Source organism: Copidosoma floridanum, unplaced genomic scaffold (assembly GCF_036245765.1).
Source record: "Copidosoma floridanum isolate Cflo_tuat_1 unplaced genomic scaffold, Cflo_Japanese_pri ptg000027l, whole genome shotgun sequence".
NCBI lineage: Eukaryota > Metazoa > Arthropoda > Insecta > Hymenoptera > Encyrtidae > Copidosoma > Copidosoma floridanum.
The window spans coordinates 12299780-12324892 of NW_028321904.1; the positions used below are offsets into that span (position 1 = coordinate 12299780).

Consider the following 25113-nt stretch of genomic DNA (forward strand, 5'->3'; position numbering starts at 1 on the left):
TAAGTTAATACAAATCTGATTATAGACACCCCATTACAGAAGTACACCCATAAAATGCGGCTATTTTATCATACTCAACAACTCAAGAATCATGTGTTTGTAAAAATACTTAAACCTCTGTTACATTAATTTCCTTTTTTTTTATACTGCCTCTATTACGATTATTGTATATTCTTGATTTTAGATACTGATAATTAATTTATCTATTTTTGTCTGTATATGTCAGACTCTGAGTCTTGACTTCCACTTCTAATTATATCAATGTTAGTTTCAAACAACAAAATCAGTGTATAGTTCTATTAATATCTATAAATGTAATCTTGCTTAACTATAGTTCTTAACCTCAGCACACCAACATATCTGAATTATCGATACTCATCAAATCGCTTTTTTTTCATTTTTAGATTTTTAAGGCTTTCTATAAAAGATTATCTTACAACCAGTATAAATTAAAAAAATTAATAAATAAATAAAATATGTTCATTAATGTTCACTAGTTATAAAAATTTTAAAAAGTAAGTTGCATTATGAAAATCTTTAGAAAGAATTCTGAGAAATGATTAATGATATGCCTATGCAATTATATACTTGCACATATCCGTAAGTATTTTTTTACACTGTAGGGTTCATGACGTTTCTCCGATCAAATTCAATTAGCATTTCTCTTGAATTTCAAATTAATTACTTTTGAATGTAGACCCCTAATTTTTATTATATTTTTTTTCGCAGAATTCTTTGATGCCATCTTTATTACAAAAATAACTATTGAAGATGCAATAAATTAAATTTTATCCCGTGGACCCCAAAACGCTTTCTATTGGTCAAGGCCTTCGTGACGTCACAAATATATAAAAAGGCTTTCCTTAAGCTTGAGAGGACACAAAAAGTATGGTTTTTGTTGTTGTCATTCTATTCATAAAATTTTTTTCAATTTAAAAGTGATCATGAATATAACATATGTGACGACAAGTACTATTCTATACGAAATTAAACTATCTTTGAGATTCTTTTACATAAAGTGTACAAAAATAACAAAGAAATGCTACAAGTTGATTTATTTAAAAAAAATTATTTTTTAAAATTAAGAAGACCAAAAGAAAAAACTAATCATGAACAAATAATTTTTTTGAATCACCAATAGGTATCTAAAAGCAGAAAAAGTGAGCTAAAGTTTATTCAAATCGTTTGAAGAAATTTTAAGATACGATCAACTATACATGTATGCATGTTTACGCCTAGAAACACCCATATATATTTTTGTTGATTATAATATGAATATTCTTTGTACAAAATTTAGAAATATTCAAGATTCCGTAGCATATAATATTCTAGAATGTTAAGAAAGGCTAAAGTTAGTTTTTTCGAAAAAAGTGTTTTTTTGAATTAATAAAGTAAAAAAGAGTTAATTAACAAAATTAGAATTTCTTTTTTCAACGGTTGTAAGTTTCCAAAAATAGACCAAAAATAATTTTAACCAGTGGAAAAAAGAGAGAAAGAGAGAGATAGAAAAACACTACAGTTAAAGTACTCTATTTGGATTCTGAACTTAAGAAAAAAAAAATTTATTACCTGTTATTTCAGTACATGCTTTTTGTCCATTACGGAGCATCTATGAGGAAAACATATAAACGCAAGGGAAACCCATTTTTAAAAGTAATTGAAGAGTTTAAAAGGCTTAATGATAAAAGTTTTTATAGATAACTAAGAATGTAAAACAATGTTAGTTTAGAAAATGGTGAATACCTACAAATAAAGTCAAGAGTATTCTAATGCAACGACAAAAACACTTACAGATGGATTTGGAAACTAAGATTAGTACAGTTGTTAAAATGTACACTTGGACAAAAAGTTAGGATTTTAGAGAGATAAAGGCAAAAGACTAGCCTAGTTTTGTAGACTGAGTAAAAAACTGGAAAATATAGACAAAGGGAATTTTTAAGAGCTTTTTTGGTACATAAACATGATACAGTGACACATTTCCGCTAGAATAAACATTCTCAACAGAAACTACTTTTTCATCGTAGGCGTGATGAATCAAAGCAAAGATCTCCAATAGTTTTCTCTGTTTATAATTTAATAGTTCCATGATTACTGCATCCATCAATCACGTGTGAGATAAAAAATTCTCTTGCAGATAGTAAATCCACTGGCGTAAAGTAGCAATTGTTGACGTCGCGTCGATAGGGACTGTTTGGAGTGGCAAGCTGATGTGCTGGAATATAAGCATGAAGCTATTCAACTGACTCAATCGTTACTTGATTGAGATAAATGTACATGATAATAAAAAACCGAGTTTAAAAAAGTTTTGGAAATTACAAATAACATAATTAGAGTGTACAAATTATATAAATCTCTTGAAAAATAGTAAACGTATAAGATTGTTTACAACAAGCCAGTGAAATTTGCAATACAAATCAAATCAGGCTGTAGTTTGTAGTTCGCATGCACTCTCGGTTACAATAAACTCACTATTTTGAATAGCCTCATTAAACAAAACGACGATCGGTAACATATATAAAATCTGTTGAAACTCTTTGAAAAAGAGTATAAGTAAAGAGTGTAGCGATCATATTGTAGAAACTAAAAAACTGTTATTAGCGTGTGAAGTAACAAGAGCTTTTTTTACGTAGAGATTATTAACGTCGTAAACTTTTTGGGTAAAATAAATCACATGATAAACAATCTTTCTGTTAACATTAGCACTAAACAGTATTCTATGGTAAGATATAAACATAAAATATGCAAAAATTGCATTTTTCATTTAATAGAGATCGTGTTTTGTGAAATTCATCCATCAAAACAGTCTTTTTAAGATTTCAGGAGTCTGAAGTTACATATGTGCGTGAGTGCCTGTACACACACTGTGCAAATTGGTATGAGGAACATTAAGTTATCCGTATAAAATACACGGTGTGAATATTGCTAGGGTGAAAAACATGTTGATAAAAATCAATAACCCTTTTAACTTTATTAATAAAAACATAATGGTCAGATTAAAAAAACACAAATATAGTAATCATAACAGAAGCACTACAAATACCTACTCTCTCTGCAAAATTGGCATACCATACATTGACAATAATTTAAAAAAAATTTCAACCATGTTAAAACCCTACAATATTCACACTTACCCTCTTATTAACAACAAACTGCAGCATATTGTCCGCTTAGGAAAAGATACAACGAATAAACATAAACAGACAAATGTAGTACATAAGTTTTATTTTAAAAATTGTCCTGCGTCATATGTGAGTAGAACAAAGCGAGCGGCGGAGGTCCGCATTAGTGAACATATGAAAATTAAAAACTCTGATTCCGTTGTTTGTGCACACCAAATCAATTTTAACCATGAATTCGATTGGGATAACTTTAAAATCCTTGACAAAGAATCCAATTACAAAAAAAGAATTATTTCCGAAATGCTTTATATAAAACTCGACAAACACAACATCAATAGAAAGGAGGATGTGCTTTCCTTTATTAGAGCATACCTTCCTTTACTACGAAAGTTTAAATGTCCCGATCGAGTTTATCGCCCTTTACCGTCTACCTTTGCGGCTCCGCCTATATAAGCGCTGGCTTGTTGTTGTAATCTATTGTCAGTCGATAGCACGACAGGTGACGAGTAAGTCAACTAAACTTACGAATTCTTGCGTACCTGCGGTAACAATTTACATTAAAATTTATTGTACTTTGTGTTTGAGCCTTCCAGATCAATCATTGTGTGTTTTTAATTTTAATTTTGTAGCCTGATGAGGCTGACGCATATTGTCAGCGAAACGTTGTGCATTAATAAATCAACGCAAGAAAATTTAAATACGCTTTACTTGTATTTATTTATTTTCTCACATTTCGCCCCCAACGGATCACTGATTACTTTGAATTTCCGTATAAAATACAAATTTTTTTTTTTTTTTTTTTTTTATTGAACACATCGTCGAATTTATAAGATATTAGAAGAATTCTCTGCAAATATATTATAAGTCATACAGACATCCTGCTTTATGTAAATGCGTCTCACTTGCGTCATAAGGTACGTACAGCGAGTATGAGTTTTACTTAAATTTTTTTTTGTATTTTTTAGTAAAAATATTAAACGTTTTTACAGATTTTTATTTACAGTACAAAAGAAGAGAGCGTCCACTCGTTATTCTCAAGTCTGAGGTTGTTATACGTTTTCAAAGTGTCAGTTATAAAAAAATAGAAATACGTGGATGATTGTTAGGACCACTGTTAAACGTTGATGTATAAATGTGGCTGAAAGAGTATATCAACAATTTAATCAGACAGCTTATTGATCAAAATAAACCCAACGACTTTATTTGTGTGAGAACAAAATAAAAAAAATACAATCACAGACCTTTATGGTTGTTATTATGACCAGTGCACAATTTGGTATTGAAGATTTGTGGAAAGTGTAGTTTGGCACCGTGAAAATTGCAAATTACTTTAAAAGTGATGATATTCTATTTATTACGTGTGCAGCCGTAAATAGAACTAGAAAGACGTGGCTGTGTACAATTAAGGAAAGATAGAGAAAAGAAGTTAGGTATCATAAATATTGGAACCTTTTTAGATGCTTTCACGAACCGACACAAAAAAGCAGCTCAAGATTCAGTTAAAGAAGCAAGGGATAGATAACAAAAAATAATATGCGGTCTGAATAATAGTTAATAATTCTCAATTATTTCAAATATTCCGCTTGTAGAACAGCCACTGTCGTATATTCCTTATGAAATTTTGATCATCGTCAGCCACTCTAGTACTACAGTAAACTTTTTGTTGTAAATACATACCGAAGTATAAGGAATACGTTACGATTTTTGTATTACAAAAGTCAACATGATTTTGAACCGACGATTTTGAATACCACAGAGTGAAACATGAATGAAAAATGTCATTCATGCAATCCATCTTTTATTAATAAGAAGTGTTTAAAAAATCACTTGGATAAAATGTCGTTAAACGAAGCATACAGAGTAAGTGGAAAAATAGAAAGTTTGGTAAGTATGTTGTAAAATCTTTCAAATAAACAAAAAATAATCATATGTGGAATTTCTTTCTGCAATTCATGTAATGAACGCTTATCTATATGCCATCTTTGTTATACAGAAATCAGTTAAGACGTCTTATAATAGAGCGCCGTTTGTAATTCTGTATTTTGACTTAGAGATGTAACAGCCAGTATATGTGTTGGGCAACAATGAAAAAAAAAATTAATGTAAATTTATCCATTGTGAAACAAGTTTGTAATATTTGTATCGATGAAGAACAAGAATTAGTTTTCATGACATGCGATAACTGTTGAATACTCGTACATATTTTTTGAATTCATCGAAAAAACAGTTAATAGATTTTGTACTTAATTATCAAAACCACTTTCAGCGAGTGTCTGTATTGTCCACAACGCCCAAGAAATTGATGCACAACTTGTTTTTACGTATATTGTTAAACCTCTCGGCAAGCAAGTAATGCCATTCATCATAATGAGAAGATCTAAAATTATTTTGATGGAATTTATGAAGATAAAATTAATTAATAGTCTTGATAATTTTCCTACGCTTTTGAGTATTCTAACTAAAGTGTGTAGTCTGATCGGAATTGAAAAGGGTGTTCTTCCACATTTTTCAATTCATCCGAAAATTAGTTGTACGAAGACTCCACCCTGTCATTTGACGTACATTTACTTGTTAGTGTTACTGCACAAAAAAGAGAAAAACGTACAACGAACAAGTAGCAAACAGTTCCGTATTAAATTTTTAACGGGAAATCGTTAAATACCGTAAAAATAAGATTTAAAAGGTCTAATGCTAGCTTGCGTAGCTTATCAAAAAAATTTCTCAAAATTTAAAGTTGATCCATTTACTACATTTACAGTAATGGTATTGATATGCATGTATGTCTACAAGAACAAATTTAAAACAAAAATCTAGTCGGCATAGTATTACCAAGAGATTAACGATTACTAAATAATCAATCTGGAGCAACACTGAAGTTGTTGGTTTGATGGAGAACCGTGTTTCCGGTTGACTCACCGAAAATACTGGACGATGCTAACCGAAGCTATTACTAGAAGGTATCGTTGTTGAGGGCTATTGCTCTCTTCAAAATGTTAAAGATAACCATCAAGATTTAGTTTTACAGTTGCATGGTTGTTTCTGGCATTGTTGTCCACAAAGTTTTAGAACAAACAGAGGTTTATTTTTAACAATCGACGATACCATGGACGAAAGGTATGAGAGAACCTATACTATCAGTAAAAAAATTGTGGCATGTATAAGTTAAACAAAAAGCGTTAACTAGCGTAGTTACAGCTTTTCTTGTCGCGACCCAAGCTTGGTTAAAACTGTTGAGCTATTTACATACATTCGGACTGCAAGCATCATATTATAATATAGATTCAGTTTAAAACATACGTCTAGAAAATGAATCCGATTTATCTTTTGATACAACCCTTGACTGTCTTGTCTTATGGACGATTTTTGCGATGAAGGTATCAGTAGGTATGTAACCCCATTTATACCCAGTGGACCAAAGCTTTACGTGCACAAATATAAAAAACAATAAATGGTACGTTTAAAAGGTTTGGGATATCAGATAAACTTATACAAACCAATCACCTAATTCAATTCTGTAATACGGCAAACAGCTTTTATGATATGATAACACAAGCTGAAATAAATTTTTATGGGAAAACAAGAATTGTAACTATTAATGCTAGTTACTCGTTTGCTTAAAAATGTATTACTTAGGCATAAGTCTATGCATGCTTTCCACATTATAATGACATAATTAGTTTGCAGCAAAAGACACTTTTAAGGGAATAATTTTGGAGTAAAAGTAGGGGGAAACACTCAACCGAAGGCACGACCATAGTCTGTGGTTCGATGATTTATCTTTCAACGGTAAAAGCTTTGACAAAGAAGCGTCAAAATGGATCTGAAGCTAAGTAAATCATACCTAATTTCAACTTACTTTAAGAACAATGATTGTTGTCGAAAGCCGCTTTTCAAAAAATCATTGGAAAAAAAAATGTTTGTTAAAAAGTTTTTTTCAATTATAAAAAATAAAATAGTTACAAAATTATAAAAAATAGAGAGTAGAATAGAAAAATCAAATACAACATCCTTCGAGGCAAGTGCGTTCTGAAAATCTTCGGTTCCTGTAAGACGCCTCTTGGGATGCTACTTCACCATTGTTTCGTTACCTTTTCTTGAATCTCAAGCAAAATACGTCGGGCCGTTGTTGATTTTTGACTTGCATTTTTCCGGATAGTGAGTATTTGTACGTATACGTGGCTAAAAAATAGATAAAAAGAAATGACAAGACAAAATTAAATTCCAATTGTGTTGCTGAAATGGCGTCAAAGTCATGTTCTCCGTTAGATTGAAAACACGTTGCGCATTTCAAGAACTTTTTATTGTCTCAATACTTAACAATAGAGGGTCCTATTGTGCACCGCCTATTAGAGTAAGTATAAGGAAGAGTGTAGCCGAAGACGCAATTTTCGGGACCAAATGTGTGGTAAAAATGGTAGAGAGGGAAACATATCCACACGCATACATATACACATAACTGCTCAGTTTGTAATTTTCTTAGTTAGTCCCGAAAATGGACGAGCTAATCAGAGACTTTCAGACACTTCAGCCACGCGCACTCTACAGCTGACATGACGCTTATAAAGTACATTTACCCAAGTGCGTTAAAAATTCTTTAAAAAAAAAACCTTTCTCTAACTGTGATGCCCATAAAATGCTTATTAAAACATGCCAACGTTCTCAAAAATTTGAAAATGTGAAAAAAAATCATCTTAAAACAGAGAGAAAGTTTCTTACCTGTTTGTTAAGTCTGTTTCTTAAAATGTATTGTCAATGCTGTAACCAATATGGAGTCTGCCAAAAAATTATGATTCTACTGCCAGAGAGCGTGAGTTTTTTAAGAAATGTATTTCTCAACAATGGTCTGAAATGTAATCACTAGATGCAACGATGAGTCAGCTCGATGTAAAAATAAACAATATTTCAAATAAATTTACCGTATACCACGATCGAAAAAAAGTGCAAGATATATCAACAAAGTTTACAACGATATTGAAACTTAAAGAAATATGACAGTGAAAGAATGCCAAAGTATCTCAAGATAATGATTGCCTTAGTAGTTACGTTGACGAAGATACAGGAAAGTATAAAGAGGAAGAGAAAAGCGTAAAAACCGTTATCGTTCACCCATTACTGATCAAGTACGAACAAGGCGTCGCAGTGGTCCCAAACACTGAAAAAATTATCAAAATCGTGCTTCCCGCAAGTTTTCAACCAATTTAATCAATTTTAGGCTTATTTTACTCCTAAGACCCTAACCTACAAAAATCCGTTTCCCTCAGTTCTGCGATGACTTATTATGTATGTTTTTTATGTATATATCTAGCGAATTTTGATAGTCATATTACTGTGTGTACCTAAAAACGTTGTTAAAGTTAATCAATTTGTACCAAATTTGGTGTACAAAAGTAATTGGGGTCGCTGATCACGAATCTGGAGTTAGATTTGCAAAATTCAAAATAGTGGACAACATTTTCAAAAATCAACCGATTTGTACCAAATTTGGTGTACGGAAGTTTCTGGGGCCGCCGATAACGAATCTGAAGTTATATCTGAATGTACAACTGTTACTTTAGAAATTTTCAACTTTAATGGTAAGCAGGCGCTATCTTAATATTTAATTTACCAAAGTTGAGTTGCACCTAAATCACGGTAGGTACAGCATGCAAGGCAGCAGAAAACTGGGAACAGTAATTCAAATAGCCAAAAATATTATCAAAATTTAAATTTCCTGCAAATTATGGCTCATTTTGTTCGTAAGACCATAGGCTACAAGGATCTGATTCTCTCTGAGGTGTCATCCATCATTATATATATATATCTTCCTATATTATATAGTCGTAAGAGTTAGAGCGAAGTTTTGCTCCCCCCAGCTCCCCCCCAAATAAGGTAGTTATTCTTTCATTTTCTTGCATTTTTCGAGTAATCCTACTTTTTGGATAGCTTTCCCCCGCTCCCCCTCAGCTCCCCCCCCATTTTCCCCATATATATTGTAAATATATTAGTAAAGCCTTGTATATTAACTGTTACAAGTAGTCTAATTTTCACATATAATTTTATTTGACCATAACAACAAATTTTGTTACAATTATCTTACTTACGATGTTTATTTTGATTACATACTCTGAAATGTCTTTTTAGTTGCTCTGCTTTTAGGGGTAAACGCACCATCAACCGTACACCCGTAAATTCACTTTATATTGTTACCATGATTGTAAGACAGTTTGATACTAAATATTGACTCAGTAAATTTTAAATTGCTATTAAGGATCTCAAGGCATTTCTTTGTGTGACGCAAATAGTTTTTCTTGTTTAATATTATAATGCTACACAGATCACATACAAAAAATTTTTTTTTGTGAATTTTTTCGTGCGATGATAGACACTCTTGATTTGAAAATTTTGAAATACATTTATCACACTGATAAAATTTTTCATCCATGATGGTGTATCTAAAAAGATGTAACAAAAAACGGATTGTTTATGATTACATAAATCTGGGTACTAGATGGTACTGAAATTTGCTTTTTTGATAAAAGATAAAATTTGCAAGAGAGTATAAAAATAGTAATGAACTATAGAATAGTTTTTTTGTTACTCTAAAATTTCATTCCAAATAATATTTTTAATTTCAAATTTGTTTTCTGATTCAATTGGGATAAGAATTTTTTTTTGGTTTCAACATCTAGACAGTGCAACATATGATTGCCCATTAGAAAATAATGGTTTTCTAAAGTACAACCCTAAGACATCAAAACTTTGACCTTAATATTTATTGATAGCCATAGGAAGAGTTAAAATAAATGGAAATCGTTTTCTGTACAATATAAATGGTAGTGAAGAAGAATTGTTTGTATTGAGTGTTATACTTAGACTAAAGACTTTATTTCCTTTTTTTTATCTGAGATCATTCCAGCATCGATGCTGTATTTGAATAATTTTGTAATTCATAATCTTGTACCATTGCAAAGTCCTTCAGATATGTTTTAATTTCGTATTAACATAACAATAGCGTTGATTTTTGAATCTAATTCGTGTAAAAAGACTTTCTTTACTACTATTTAAATATTCTGTAGAGAAATTAGTATAAATATTATCGTCTAATTTATCTACTCCTTTGTGATTTGCTTTATCAATCCTATAGTACGTTACTAATATTCCGAACATATTATTTTAAATTTTTTTGTTCAAAAAGTGAGTGTATTTATTGTGAGATGTTAATATAGCTTTACTTATAAAAGAATCATCATCATTATTAAAAATTTAAGAACATATATCATTTGTTTTCAATGTCTGAGGAATTATAAAAGTTTTAATTTTGCCTTCTTCTATATCCAGTAGCAATAAAGACAATTTTTTATCAATTGAACGTATATTATTTTTTAAATAGAAAACATTAAATAAAGGCCAAAAATTGGAAAATTTTATGGTTACTTGAACAATAGTAATTTTGCTTCTGTTTTTTATTACTGGGAGAATTTGACGAAAGTCTCCACCTAAAATTATTATTTTATTTTTAAAAGGTTTATTACCACTAGATAAATCTTTTAAAGTCCTATCAACGATTTCTAACGCTTTTTTCGGTACCATAGATGCCTTATCCCGAATAATTACTTTTACATTACGTAATTTTTGTTTATCTGGCTCAAACTGGAAGAATGCACTTTCTATAGTGCTTAAGTCTAAAGATAGTCTGAAAGTTCTGTAAGTGGTCATTCCCTTTGGAAGCAGAATAGAAGCAATACCTGTCCAAGCCATTGTAAGAATTTTTTTTTAATTGATATGAAATAATAAATTAATCTTTTGTATAGAAAAGTTTTTCCAGATCTACCAGGACCATCAATGAAAAAATTTTTTTTTTTAATTTTATCATTTCTTAAAAAATTATAATTTAATACGTCCAATAGGTATACAAGCGAACGTCGATACACTTTAATTGTTGCATTAATAGGCGCATATGTATAGATGGCGGTACTCTTCATACAAGCACTCTCTATTACCATCCATACATGCCCTTTCTCAATATATAAGATATAGAAATAACTTGACAATACAAATCCACATAATTTTTTTTTTCAAGAAATTTTCCTTTGGAGAAAATAATTCAGAACGAGAAAAAATCCTCCCCGGGTGTGGATCGAACACCCAACCTCCTGTTTACTAGACAGTTGCTCTACCACTTGAGCTACCGAGGAGCTGTGCATTTACTCGCACCGTAAGTTTAGATAAGTTCTCGTTTTCAATTCCTAAGCTGTCTTTCACCTAAGCTCGATAATGTAGGCATGTGACTCTAATGCTTGTTGGTAAATTAGAATTCAATACGTCCAATAGGTATACAAGCGAACGTCGATACACTTTAATTATTGCATCAATAGGCGCAAATGTATAGATGGCGGTACTCTTCATTCAAGCACTCTCTATTATCATCCATACATGCCCTTTCTCAATATATAAGATATAGAAATGACTTGACAATACAAATCCACATAATTTCTTTTTCAAGAAATTTTCCTTTGGAGAAAATAATTCAGAACGAGAAAAAATCCTCCCCAGGTGCGGAAAAATTAAAAAATTCTACATTGATCATTGATGATTGAGTTGTAAAAACATTTTATGGAATTTATGTTTACAAAATATTCTTTCATCATTGTCAGTATCAATATTTTTTTTCATCGTTTCTGTTGGTTCTGGTAAACTTAAATCTTTACAATACATATTTTTAGAATTAAAAATTTCGTTTAAATGTAAAAGAGCTTTATTTTGATCATCTTCACAATTTTTAATGAAAAATTTTTTGTATTCATTCCAAATAATATTACCAAAAAAATTTTCAGACATAATAAACCATGCGAAAAATTTTCGTAGTTGAAAAGGCAGCATAACGTTACATGCTTCTTCAAAAATTAAGTTGTTTTGAAAATCGTGTTCTACTAATTCCATAGAAATGGCTGTTATTAGTGAGGGAAAATAAAAAGTGATTGTTAAAAATCCATGTAATTAATTATGATCAATATACATTTATTACATATATAAATTTTAAGTAACAATTAATATAATTCGGGTATTTTCCATACTTCGTAAATCTAATTTGCGATTACGGGGGTTGGTGCGCAGAGCGCGCAAGGGGATATATAGTTATAAGAGCTTAGAAATATCTATTGACACATACAGCATAGACAGCTCATTTAAAAAAGGGAGCCACTAGAAGAATTAATAAAGCTCACCAACAAAAATTCTAGGGCACATCTCTCTGTCTGTATAAACTTTACTACTTTTATTTGAAATTAGCAGCTTGTTCTTCATATTTCTTTAAAAACATACCAGTAATCATACCCCAGCGTAAAAAATTTATTCCCGAGTATTTTCGAAAAATGCCATAGTCTTCCGAATTCTGTAAAATATACTTTAACAGATTATTTTTATACTAACAATTAATTTTATCATTTTTTAAGGCTTTAAAAAATATTAATACAAACCTTATTTCGAAAACATTACACTCATAACACAATGAAAGGGGGGGTTGGCGCGCGGAGCACGCAGGGGGGCGGAGCCCCACTAGTGTATATATATATATAAATATATATATATATATATATATATATATATATATATGTAATTAAGGTATATATATATATATATGAAAAAACTTAACAATTTGCATTATTTATTGTAATAGAACAATGAAAAATGTCTAAAAATGACCAAACACATGAGTTGCATTTTTTATATCGATGAAAACATCCCAAATTATCACTTAGGCAGGATTTATATGCATATGTAGGTAATAATGGACACACACACGCGCGCGCACACGCACACACACACACACACACACACGCATATATATATATATATACACACATAGGAACATTTTACTTCAAGTAAAGCGAATGACAAAAAATTTTGGTTGAAACCTCTGGAATTCAGTAGTACTATTGAAGGATACAAAGATACAATCCCCATATTTTCTATCTCTCAGAGTCATGTGACTGGCAAGTGACATCAGTGACGGTCAGGGATTCAGTCTACCTGAATCACTGTCACCAGTTTCCTGTTGCCTCGCGTGCCGTACCTACCATGATCTAGATGCAACTTAACTTTGGTAAATTAAATATTAAGATAGCGTCTGTTTACCTGTACAGTTGAAAATTTCTAAAGTAACAGTTGTATATTTAGATAAGAAATGTTTTATGGTAGTTATGAATATGTCAACTAATTTTCTTTTAGTATGCGTGCATGTTAACAGTTAATAAATCCTTCTCCCAGTGTGCGAACTCGTGAACAGCGACCTCAAGAACACCCGTACACCAAATTTGGAAAAAATTGGCTGATTTTTAGAAATTTTTTCCGCCATATTTGACCCGCCTTTTTGAATTTGGCAAATATAACTGCAGATTCGTAATCAGCGACCCCAGAAACTCCCGTACAACAAATTTGGTCCAAATCGGTTGATTTTTGAAAACTTTGTCCACCATTTTGAATTTTCAAATCTAGCTCCAGATTCGTGATCAGCGACCCCAAAAACTCCCGTTTACCAAATTTGGTACAAATTGATTGACTTTTATAACGTTTTTAGGTACACACAGTAATGTGACCATCGAAGTTTGCTATATGTATACATAAAAAACATATACATAATAAGTCGTCACAGAACTGAGGGAAACAGATTCTTTCAGGTTATGATCTTAGGATTGAAATAAGCCCAAGATTGATCAAATTGATTAATAACTCGCGGGAAGCACGAATTTTGATAATTTTTCCTGCGTTTGGGACCATTGTGGCGTGGGTTGAGCGGAAGAGTGACCAAAGAGGCTGGTAGGTATTGGTATATTAACTAACACAAATCAAGTATCGTAATTATATATTGAATATTATTATGTTACATGGATACAATATAAGTATAGTCAGAAAACGGTACACAAGTCATTATGGCCTGGCGATAAGTGTGCTGTTGATTTCGATCAGCACAGCTTGGCTCTAAATAAATACATACACGTTTACTTTTACGGTAATTAATTTATATCATTATTTTCTCGCCTTATTGCTAGGCGTTTTGAAAATTTAGTTTCAACTACTTTCGTCTAGGATTTCTCTGGAGTAACATTAGTGATATTATGACCCATTAGCTCTTTATATTTTAATAACTGTTTAACATGTCTTTTCCAAATTAATCCCAGTAAAATCTTAACCCTTAAGTTTACATTTTATAATCGTTGACTCACACTTTTTCCTCTTCACCAAGTTTAACATTGCGCTTTTTCCCGCAATTCAGTGTCTGTTGCAACTGCGATTGTTCTATCGAATTTGAAACATTTGGTATTAAATAATCAAGATTCGTTCGAATTTTGTGCTTAAACATTATCCATGCTTCTGATCGCCCTGTTAAGCAGTACTTAATGCGTCTGTTGTCCATTAGAAACTAATTGATAGCTTCACTTAATTTTTTACCTGATTTCGTTTCAGTAATCTTATCTTTCAAAATCCCGACAAATATCTCTGCAGCGCCATTGGTGGTCGAATGGTACGGGGCTGCAAATGTGTGTTTAGATTTATTGTATTTTATATATAATTTCAATACTTTTTTCATGAACTGACGCTGGTCATCCGTTACCAAATGGTTAAGCAGAACGAATCGCGAAAACAAAATTTTAAGCTACGCTATGGTTCTTTTGGCTTGTACATTTTATTTTATATTTAACACTTCTGGCCACTTACTATGCCTATCGAAACCAAGTATAAGCATATTCTTGTGGAACAGTCCTAAAAAATTACAATAAATTCTACTCCAACAATTATTTGGTTACAGCGAAGGATTCAAAGGTACCTTTGGCGGATTTTTACGCTTTTGCGTGCAAATGTGACAGTTCGCTAACAATTCTTATAAATTCGCGTCTGTATTGGGCCATCCTACACATGGTTTTGCCTCTATTTTCATTTTAATACTAGCAATATGGGAATCAAGCAATTCTTTTAATACTAACTGTTTACAGATTTTCAGGCACTATTACGCGATACCCTTAGAAAAAAACAATCTTTTTCGATGAATTGTTCATCTTTTTTATTGTGATAATTTTCTTTGAATTTTTCTCCTTCAATAAATTGTATTACCTGAAAATTTTCACTAAATGTCTGTGTTATGTCATTGATTACGAGTCTGGATAATACATCTCAAATAATCAATATTTCTTCTATTAACGTATTTAATATTGTTACTATAATGTGACAAAAAATGGGCCACCTACGAAGCTGGCTAGTTATTGTCAAAGACATCTCCTGGTTTGGACCAACAATATGTACTAACGGCTTATGATTGGTTTTTATAATTACTTTAAGACCATAAGCATAATTACAAAAATTTTTTAACCTCAATACAATCACTTCCACCTTTTTATCAATTAAGGCTCCATTTATCTCATTATCAGTAATAATTTTTGATACAAACGCGATAGGTCTTTCTTTGTAATTCGCATATCGATGCTATAGTATCGCAGAGAGGTATTGTGATGCGTCGCATGCGGGAACAAGTGCTTGCGTGGATTCATAGTTTACGAATATTTTAGTTTAAGCTATTTCATTTTTCAACATTCATACGCTTCGTCACATTAAACACTTCAAGTAACTTCTACATTTTTCCTTAGTAGAATCTTATAGTGTCTTTGTTAAAACATCTATGACTCACTTACAACTTGCATTACAGTATTTTCTAACATTGTAGTATCAATTTCAATATTATTTACTATAAACAATGAAACAGATCGAAAGCTTGTTACATTTCCCAGATAGTACTAAAATATCAAGTAAGTTTTTTTTTTCTTATTTAGCAAAAAGGCCATAGCGAGTTAAGATGATCCAATCTGCCCCAGCCTGGTTCTTTATTTTAAATGCAACACTTCAAGTACATACAAAAAAAGTATTTTAGCCAAAATTTTAGCTTCCTAGGTGATAATAGAGTCCTAATATATCAAAAACATGTTTTTTCCAAACAAATCGCTCCCACTTGACTGCTTTATCCAAACAATCTTTAAAAAATAAAAGACATTTTTGTTCTTACAAGTAAGTATCCTTAATTTTTTTAGATATTTTTTATCTAATCTGGACGAAGAAGAGTATTTAAATTTTTTGATCATGTTTTCAGTTATGTTGAATTTATTTGGCTAGGTTTCAAATAACCATTTTTTATGTACTTTTTTGCATACATTGTGATCTTGCTATTATTATAATCGTTTTCTAAACGAAACATGGTTAAAAATTAAAAAATCCAGTTTTTGGCATTTTTTCAATTTTTTGGAACACAACATTAAACTTAATAGTTCAGTGCATTCTAATATACCTTAAAGTACTCTGTGATCATTAAAGATACTATTTCTCATGAGTAGGTACTGTTCTCAGACCGAAACGTAGTTGAAATTCTCTAAAAGCCCATATTTTCCAAATTTTTTTCTTCATTTTGTAACATAGCCTCAAAATTATAATTTTATAAACCTTGAAACACCTTTGAATACTATAAAATTATTGTAGATACTATTTCTCATACCAAAACATCGTTAAAATTAGGGAAAATGATTTTTTCTTACTTATTTTTTACATTTTTTTTACGTAACCTAAATATTCAATAATGTGGTATTTATTAGTATTTCATAATAGAGCCTGCAGTATATACTGAGGAACTTCAATATTTAATGAGTAAATATCCATAGTAAAAATAAATCAACAAAACTCATATGTTAGCAATCATATTTTTAATTATTGGAAAAATTAATTAAATAATTGTGAATGATCAATATATGTTACAATTAAATGCTTTGCGAATCTTTTGAATGTTTATTGTTCCATTAATCTTCATCACTATCTTCATTTATAACGGGATCAATGTCTGATGCAGCCCACATATCAGAAAAAACTTGTGCTGTTTTAATAATTTCTAAGCAGGAACCTACAGTTCGTAATCTGTTTGCAGAATTACACGTGTGTCGCAAAATGTCAGTATATCCGACAGAATTTGGCTTGTACTCAACATAGCACTTATAGGTCTTACTATTTATGTATCTAGATTTTATTAAAACTTAAATATATTCCGTTTCATTTTAATATATTCCAAAACTAATATTTATATTGTCATACATCAGTTCAGCAAGGTTACAGACAGTCTGTCCAATTAGGATAGGAACCCGTGAAAAATATTTTCAAATGCCTTTAAGTTATTTTAAGAAAATCAGTTATGTTTTGGGCTGTCAACTCAGTTGAAGTAGTAGGTTGTCTAGACCATCTAGCTGTCTCAGTTTCGACAGCGAAAGAATTTTCCTTCAAATTGGAGTTAATCATTCCATCGATAATTATATCTTGCAACATATCTTCATCTTTATCGCTGTTGAAGCACTTTCTAAGAAGGATATTTAGACAATATGCTACTCTACAATAGGCATCAGCTATTGATAAAAGTTTGTTGTTTAACTGCTGATGGGGAATCTTCTATTTCCGAAGATGTTATGAACTGCCTCTACTACCCATCTCAATTTGGCAACGTAACGAGACTCGTTCAATTCATTTGTTGTTAGGTTAGACCTTTTACCTTTTAATGTAGGCATAAGATCTTTAAAAGTAAAACTTTCTAAACAACGTACTACCTCCCTAAAACCTTTATAAACAACACTTAAATCGCCTCTTTTTATAAGATTCCTTGTTCCATTGGGATCTTTCATTACATTCTTCATGATTTTTATATGATTTTCCGCAGCTATAAATGAACCCGAAACATCCACTACAAATCCATTAGTTATACAAAAGGTGGAAGGTTTATCTAAAGGGCATTTTTTTCGCCAGATTAGCATGTTTATTTTCGCGACAATGCCAACTATAAATTTTTAATTAAATAGCCAACGGCGTATCGCGATATTGACTTTTATGCCGCCGGATCAAAGTATTGCCTTTACAGCGTCAAAAGCGTTTCTTCGAGGGCTTGACAAAATCTTGCAAGAAACTCGAGAGTATAAATGAATCACGCACTTGTTTCGTTTAACTTTTAGAACCAGATTTATTAACAAACAGGTAACAATAAATATAAACTTAATAATATAACAGAAATATGTGTGCTTTCTTGCTAGTTTGAAAACGGAATAAAAGAAACAACTGAAAGTGTTAACAAGATGAATTAATTAGAAGAAAAAACCGATAAAACAGAACAATCTTTGAGCTTAGCGAGACTCGGTAAGTTCGACGTTAGAAGTCGCAAAAGGTCGTTAACGACGCAACTATGCTTTGCTGAGCGATTGATCTGCTTGAGAGACAAAACCTTACTGCTTGTGCCTGCGAGCGAGAAAAGCCAGTATAGCCGAAATTTTACTTGCTGGTAAATTTACATGTAAGTGTAAAAGCTAGTTTATGGATGTGACGTCTAAGAATGTGTTTGAGTTCGGCCGTACTCTCTCGCAACCAGCAACAGCAGCTTCAGGGTCTTTGTTTACATTTTAAAAACGCGTTATCGTGAACATACCGCCCACCTTGCTGTATCACAGCAAATTAATTATTAAAAAATACAAGTTTTTGTATGTATGCAACTTGAAACAAAAAGAAAAAATTAATATAAAATTGATGAAAAAGAAAAAACAAATGTAAAACTGAAATTTCTCTTTTATGCTAGGGCAAGACAAGCGAATGAGGATCGCTCATCCTCTTACAATATGTAATTAATTTTCACAAAAGTAAAAAATACATAACGAATCTTCGATTAAAAAAAAATTGTTTAAAAAGAAAAAAAATCGATACTAGTACATTTTTTTTAATTATTAAAATGTCAATTTTTCGTTGAATTTGCTGAAATCACTTCACATGGATTGTTAAGAAGTTGTATTCGTTAATTGTAGCTGCTGGTAGGTATCATTAACGTCCGTGTCGACTGGGAGCTTTATTAGCTTAACGATAGGGCGTACAAAGCTAATATCAGCCGTCTTGACCGTGACTGCTCTGACGAGTCCGTCCTTACCAGGATGGAGCGTCGTGACTCTTCCAAGTGGCCACTTCGTTGGCGGAGTAAGATCATCCCTGAACAGTACAATATCTTCTATTTGTAGATTGGGTTGAGGATGTAACCACTTGTTACGTTGCTGAAGCTGTTGTAAAACCTTGCCTCTCCAACGTTTCCAGAAAGAGTTGCGCATTTGGCATAGCAAATTCCAGCGATTACTAGTGCTTAACTGCAACGTTTTCTCGACTTCTTCTGGATGTGAGAGGCACGATGAACCAATGAGAAAGTGCCCTGGTGTTAAAGCTGTTAGTTCGGTGGGCTCTGTTCTCAATGGGGATAGAGGGCGAGAGTTTAGACAAGCTTCTACTTTAGCTGCCAGCGTAGAAAGCTCTTCAAAAGTAAGCTTGGAGTCGCCAATTACTCTTTTGAAGTGATACTTGAAGCTGCGTCCTGCAGCCTCCCATAGGCCGCCAAAGTGGGGCGCTCGTGGTGGAATAAACTTCCATGTTGTGCCTTTAGTTGCAAGTTGACCAGCGACCGTTTTGTTGAACTCAGAGGTCTTAGAAAACATGCGGGCGAGCTCCGCCGATGCCCTTTTAAATGTTGTTGCGTTGTCTGAGTAGATCGTGTCGCAGACTCTTCGTCGAGCTGTAAAGCGATCATACGCAGCCATGAATGCGTCGGTCGTAAGATCAGACACGATCTCGATGTGGACAGCTCTGACTACAAAGCAAACAAAAATTACTACATAACCTTTCGTGCTTTTTGCCCCCCGACCTTTGGAGAAAAGCACTGGGATTGGCCCTGCGTAGTTTATCCCAGTTATGGCGAATGGACGTAGTGGAGTAACTCTTTGAGCTGGCAGTGCAGCCATCTGCTGATGTCCACTTTTCTGGTTGTGTCTGATGCACTTGTAGCAATTCCGGTAGAGTCGTGTGACGAGCTGATGGGCTCATGTGATCCACACAGTTCGGCACAACTGTGAGAGCATGAGTTGTACTTCTCCATACAGTGCATTAATGTGTGTATCTTGGACAAGTCGCTTTACGATTGTGTCATTGCCAGGCAGGACGATGGGGTGTCGCTCACTGTATGGAAGTGGAGCATTTTCTAAACGGCCGCCAACTCTAATGAGGCCAATATCGTCTAAGTAGGGTGCCAATCGTACCAAATTGCTTCGCTTAGAAAGTGGTTTGTTGGCCTGTAGCTGCTCCAATTCGATGGGAAAATGTTGACGTTGTAGTGCTCTAAAACAAGAGTCAGAAGCCCAAGAAAGCTCTTAAGCTGATAGGTAAGTGTATTGACGTTTTTCAGTTACCTGACGAGCGTTGAGTATCCATCGCGCGCAATAGGCGAGGATACGGCGTATCTTAGCAAAACTAGAGAAGCGTTGCAGATGTATCAGACAGTCGTCGTCGACATGCTTTTGTAAAGCTGCCTCCTGCATTACCAACGCTTGACTGTTCTGTTGATCGGCGTAGTCATCATCTGTTGTTAAAGGCCATGTCGATTGTGGTGACGTCATCGATATGGGTCCTGACCACCACAGGCTATGTTCGGAGAGTTGCTGAGGTGTAAGTCCTCGAGTTGCGCAGTCGGCAGCATTGTACAAGGACATTACATGTCGCCACTCAGCTTGTGGATACAAAGATGTAATTTCGCTTACTCGATTGGCGATGAAGGTTTGCCATCTTGATGGATGACCTTTTAGCCAATTCAGCACGACTTTGGAGTCGGACCAGAAGTGAATGTACTGTGGTTGTTGATGCAGCTTAGGTAGCAGGTGCTTAGTTAGGCGAACAAGCAACAGTGCTCCACAGAGCTCCAACCGAGGAAGAGTCTCCATTTTTGTTGGAGCGACCTTGTTTTGGCCATAAGAAGAACCGAAGATTGACCAGGAACTACAGCGTAGACTGCTGCAGCGTAGGCTCGCTTTGAAGCGTCAGCAAAACCGTGAAGCTGCCAAGAAAATGTTTCAGAACAACCTATCCATCTGGGCACTTTAATGACGTCTAATTTTGTCAGAGAGTTACGGAACTTCATCCACTGCTGCAAGAGATCTCCTCGAATCGGTACGTCCCAATCGAACTTATTGATCCATAGATCCTGCATCATGATTTTTGCAGTTACGATGACCGGTGCAAGACAACCTAATGGATCAAATAATTTAGCAGTTTCTGAGAAAATAATTCTCTTTGTTATGATCGATGGAGAGGGTGCTATTGTAGGTTTGAAAATAAAATTATCTGCTTGAGGAAGCCACTTGAGACCTAGCGTTGATACCGCCTCATCCACGTCAACGGGGACCTCATCAATGTTGCCAGCTACAATTCCATCAAGAAGACTTTGATTATTTGCTGAGCATTTACCCAACTCCATCCCTGCTGATGCCATAAGCTGGATCAGCTGATCACGTCGTTCAATAGCTAAGTCGACCTCGTCCGCGCCTCCGAATATGTTGTCCACGTAGATTTGATGGTCCAGAAGCTTGGATGCCTCTAGATGCGTCGTACGGCCGTCCTGAGTCAGCTGTTTGAGTACTCGAAGAGCCAAATAAGGTGCTGGAGCCGTGCCGTAAGTGACGGTAAGCGCTCTATAATCCTGCAAAAGCTGCGCAACTGAGGGTCGCCACACAAGGCGCTGCCAGTCTGCATCATCAGGATGAATCAGAATCTGTCGAAACATTTTGATAATATCAGTAACAAAAACTAATTTTTGAAATCGCCATCGAGTTAAGACGATTGTGATGTCCGCTTGAAGTTTTGGACGTGGAGACAGTGCATCATTAAGCGAACACTTACTTACATCCTTTTGGGAAGCATTGAATACTACCCTGATTTTTTCAGGCTTATATTGTCTAAAAACTGCATTATCAGGCACGTACTAAGCTTCACGTGAAATTTGATTTAACGGGACTAATTCCATGTGCTTTAAATCCAAGTACTCCTGCATGAAAGCCTTGTACTTGTCGGCGAGGAGTAGATTTTTGTTTAGACGCTTTTCAGAGCGAAAGAGACAAGCTACGGTTATATCTCGCGAACCAGAAAACGAGACTTGCTTAAAAAATGGCAGTCGAACGACGAAACGACCTTGAGGGTTACGAGTGTAAGTAAGAGAGAAGTAATCTTCACAAAATTGCTCTTCTGGGGTAAGGTGCCTTTCTTGAGGGACCTCCTCTATCTCCCAGAATTTCTTCATGAATTTATCGAGAGAGGGTTCAGTGTATGTGTGAAACACCTGAACTGAAGAATGATGACACGATTGACTATTCGCAGGAGCTCCTGTCAGAATCCATCCGAACACAGAGTTCTGAGCTATTGGGGTTCCCGCTGGACCTTTCACTAAGCCGTCAATGATGATTGATGAATAAACATCTGCACCGAGGATGCAATCGATTCGACTTGGCTTAAAGAATAAAGGATCGGCCAGGTTGAGACTTTTCGTATGTGACCATTGGTTTTGATCAACTTCGACTTTTGGCAAGAGATTAGTGAGTTTGTCCAACACCAAAGCCGAAAACTGAATGACAAAATTTTTATTGACGTTAGAGAGCAGTGAGATACTTACTTCCTTTCGAGCGATTGAAGTTACCTCAGCTCCCACGCCAGTTATCAAGCGAGAGATTTTCTGAGCTTTGAGTGAAAGCTGCGAAAGCACATGTTCCGCGACGAATGATCTCTCAGCTCCTGGATCGATGAGAGCACGCACAGTGACCTTGTTGCCATGTGCGTCTGCTAGCGCTACAGATGCAGTAGCCAAAAGAATTGATTTGCCTGCTGAAACACTCTTAGCAATTCCCTGACTCAAAAAATGGACTGAAGAAGCGTCTCTAGAGTCAGACGATGACAAAGAGTCGTTTGCAACTGCAGGTTTTGATGTCGATCCTTGAGAATCGTTATGTAACCTTGTGTGGTGTTTGCCCTGACAGACAAAGCATCGTTTAGGCGAAGGGCTATGCTTGGCAAAATGAGAAGTTTGAAGACAATTCAAACACAACTTCTCTTTTTTGCAAAAATCATATCTTTGAGACAAGCTTAAATTTTTAAAGTTTTGACATGCGAAAAGATAGTGCGTTCCACGACAGCAAAGACACGATGCATTTTTCTTGTTTTAGGTAACTTCTGTTGTGTGCACAGCTACCGATTTTGATTTGTTCGATGAATTTTGCGAGCTTGACTTCGACTGAGAGTTCGAGCTACTTGAGGTGGCAGGTGAAGCTGCTCCTAACACACGAACGAGCCTTTCGAGAAATTCGGTGAGCGAGTTATATGTCGGAAATTCGTTAGCCTTATCAGCCTCTCGTTCCCACTGTGTTGATGTATCGAGCTTACTTACTATATGATGCGTTAGCCACAACTCTCCCATTCTTTCAGCGGGAATATGCAAATTGTCAAGAGCTTGTTTGGTCTCGCATACGACGTCCATAGTGCGATTTATTTCAGCGACCGATTTCTTTTGCATAGACGGGCATGAAATGATATGAGACATGTGTGTTGCGAGAAGAACTTTTTTGTTGTCGTAACGATCTTGAATTGACAACCAAGCACTTTCATAGTTTTCGGTAGTAATCTGAAGATTTTTGAATTGATTAGCCGCTTCACCTTCGAGCGAGAGAATTAGGTATTGCAGCTTCAAGATTGGCGGAATCGTTGGAGCGTCATGTACAAGCGCGATAAACATTCCCTTGAATGTTTTCCATTCAAGTTGCTTACCCGAAAATTTTGGCAACTCGATTTTTGGTAGAGGGGATCTATAGGAGGGGCTTTCCATAGTTATATCGACATAATTATTATCACTCTGTAACGATGACTGATTGCGTTCTGGATTTATTACTCCTAAAATCAAAGTCTTCGTATTTGTATATTGGGCAATCGCTGAGGAATAATAGTCTTCCTCGAAATATTTCTCGTCCTTGAATCTTTCCTTTGATGCTAGAAGTTTCTTGTGCGGCTTATAAAATTCGTCCCACTGTTTTTCTTAATTTTCGAGTTGCGTCTTAAACCAACCGATCGAACGCTTTTCTTTAGAAATTTTCAACATTGTTTTTTGGAAATCCATAACGAGTCCAAACTAATTGCTCTTCAAGTAATTCTTCCATATTATTTATGAAATGCCAAAGAAATGCCGAACTTGTAAAAACAAAATACTGCTCACGAACGAAAAGAAAGGTGCGATATAAACAAAAGGAAGCAAATATTCCGTTACGTACAAGGCTAGATGTATAAGCATTCAAAAATTCGAGAACCTTTGGAATCTAAATAAATAACCGACCTATTTGGCCTTGAAAACGACGAGTGCGAGATGTTTTAAAAACAAAGGAGCGAGAGAAAGAGAGCGAAGAGGCACTGTACCTTAGCCAAAGCAATGTATGACAACACCGACCTCTCCCACCAACTCCAGCTCATAAAAATACCGATGAAGATACGCTGGTCGAGCTGAGTTGTATGAGCCGATGAATAAGGAGGCCTTGAAATGATAAGCACTAATGCCCGAGTGTTGCCTGTTGACGACGACTCTCTCCTCTCAAGTCCAAGGGTATGATTTGTGCAGTCGATGCCGATGGTGTGCAAAATCCTGGAAAATACTTTAAGCCTTTTCCAAATGCTTGAATTCAAGTCACTGTTTGGCACGAGTAAAGGCAACCACGCTCTGCTACCATGTTTATTTTCGCGACAATGCCAACAATAAATTTTTAATTAAATAGCCAACGGCGTATCGCGATATCGACTTTTATGCCGCTGGATCAAAGTATTGCCTTTACAGCGTCAAAAGCGTTTCTTCGAGGGCTTGACAAAATCTTGCAAGAAACTCGAGAGTATAAATGAATCACGCACTTGTTTCGTTTAACTTTTAAAACCAGATTTATTAACAAACAGGCAACAATAAATATAAACTTAACAATATAACAGAAATATGTGTGCTTGCTTGATAGTTTGAAAACGGAATAAAAGAAACAACTGAAAGTATTAACAAGATGAATTAATTAGAAGAAAAAACCAACAAAACAGAACAATCTTTGAGCTTAGCGAGACTCGGTAAGTTCGACGTTAGAAG

At 34.3% G+C, this 25113-nt stretch overlaps 1 protein-coding gene across 1 annotated transcript; it reads right to left on the bottom strand.

The window, feature by feature from the left end:
• Positions 1–18931: 18931 nt before the first annotated feature.
• Positions 18932–23829, bottom strand: LOC149373781 (uncharacterized). Its single transcript, XM_089595706.1, has 8 exons — positions 23200–23829; positions 22651–22980; positions 21976–22578; positions 20889–21732; positions 20378–20784; positions 20108–20266; positions 19837–20002; positions 18932–19782 (listed from the first exon to the last, which is right to left on the bottom strand). The coding sequence occupies exons 1-8, from the start codon at positions 23827–23829 to the stop codon at positions 18932–18934; spliced, it is 3990 nt and encodes a 1329-aa protein (XP_089451832.1).
• Positions 23830–25113: the final 1284 nt, after the last annotated feature.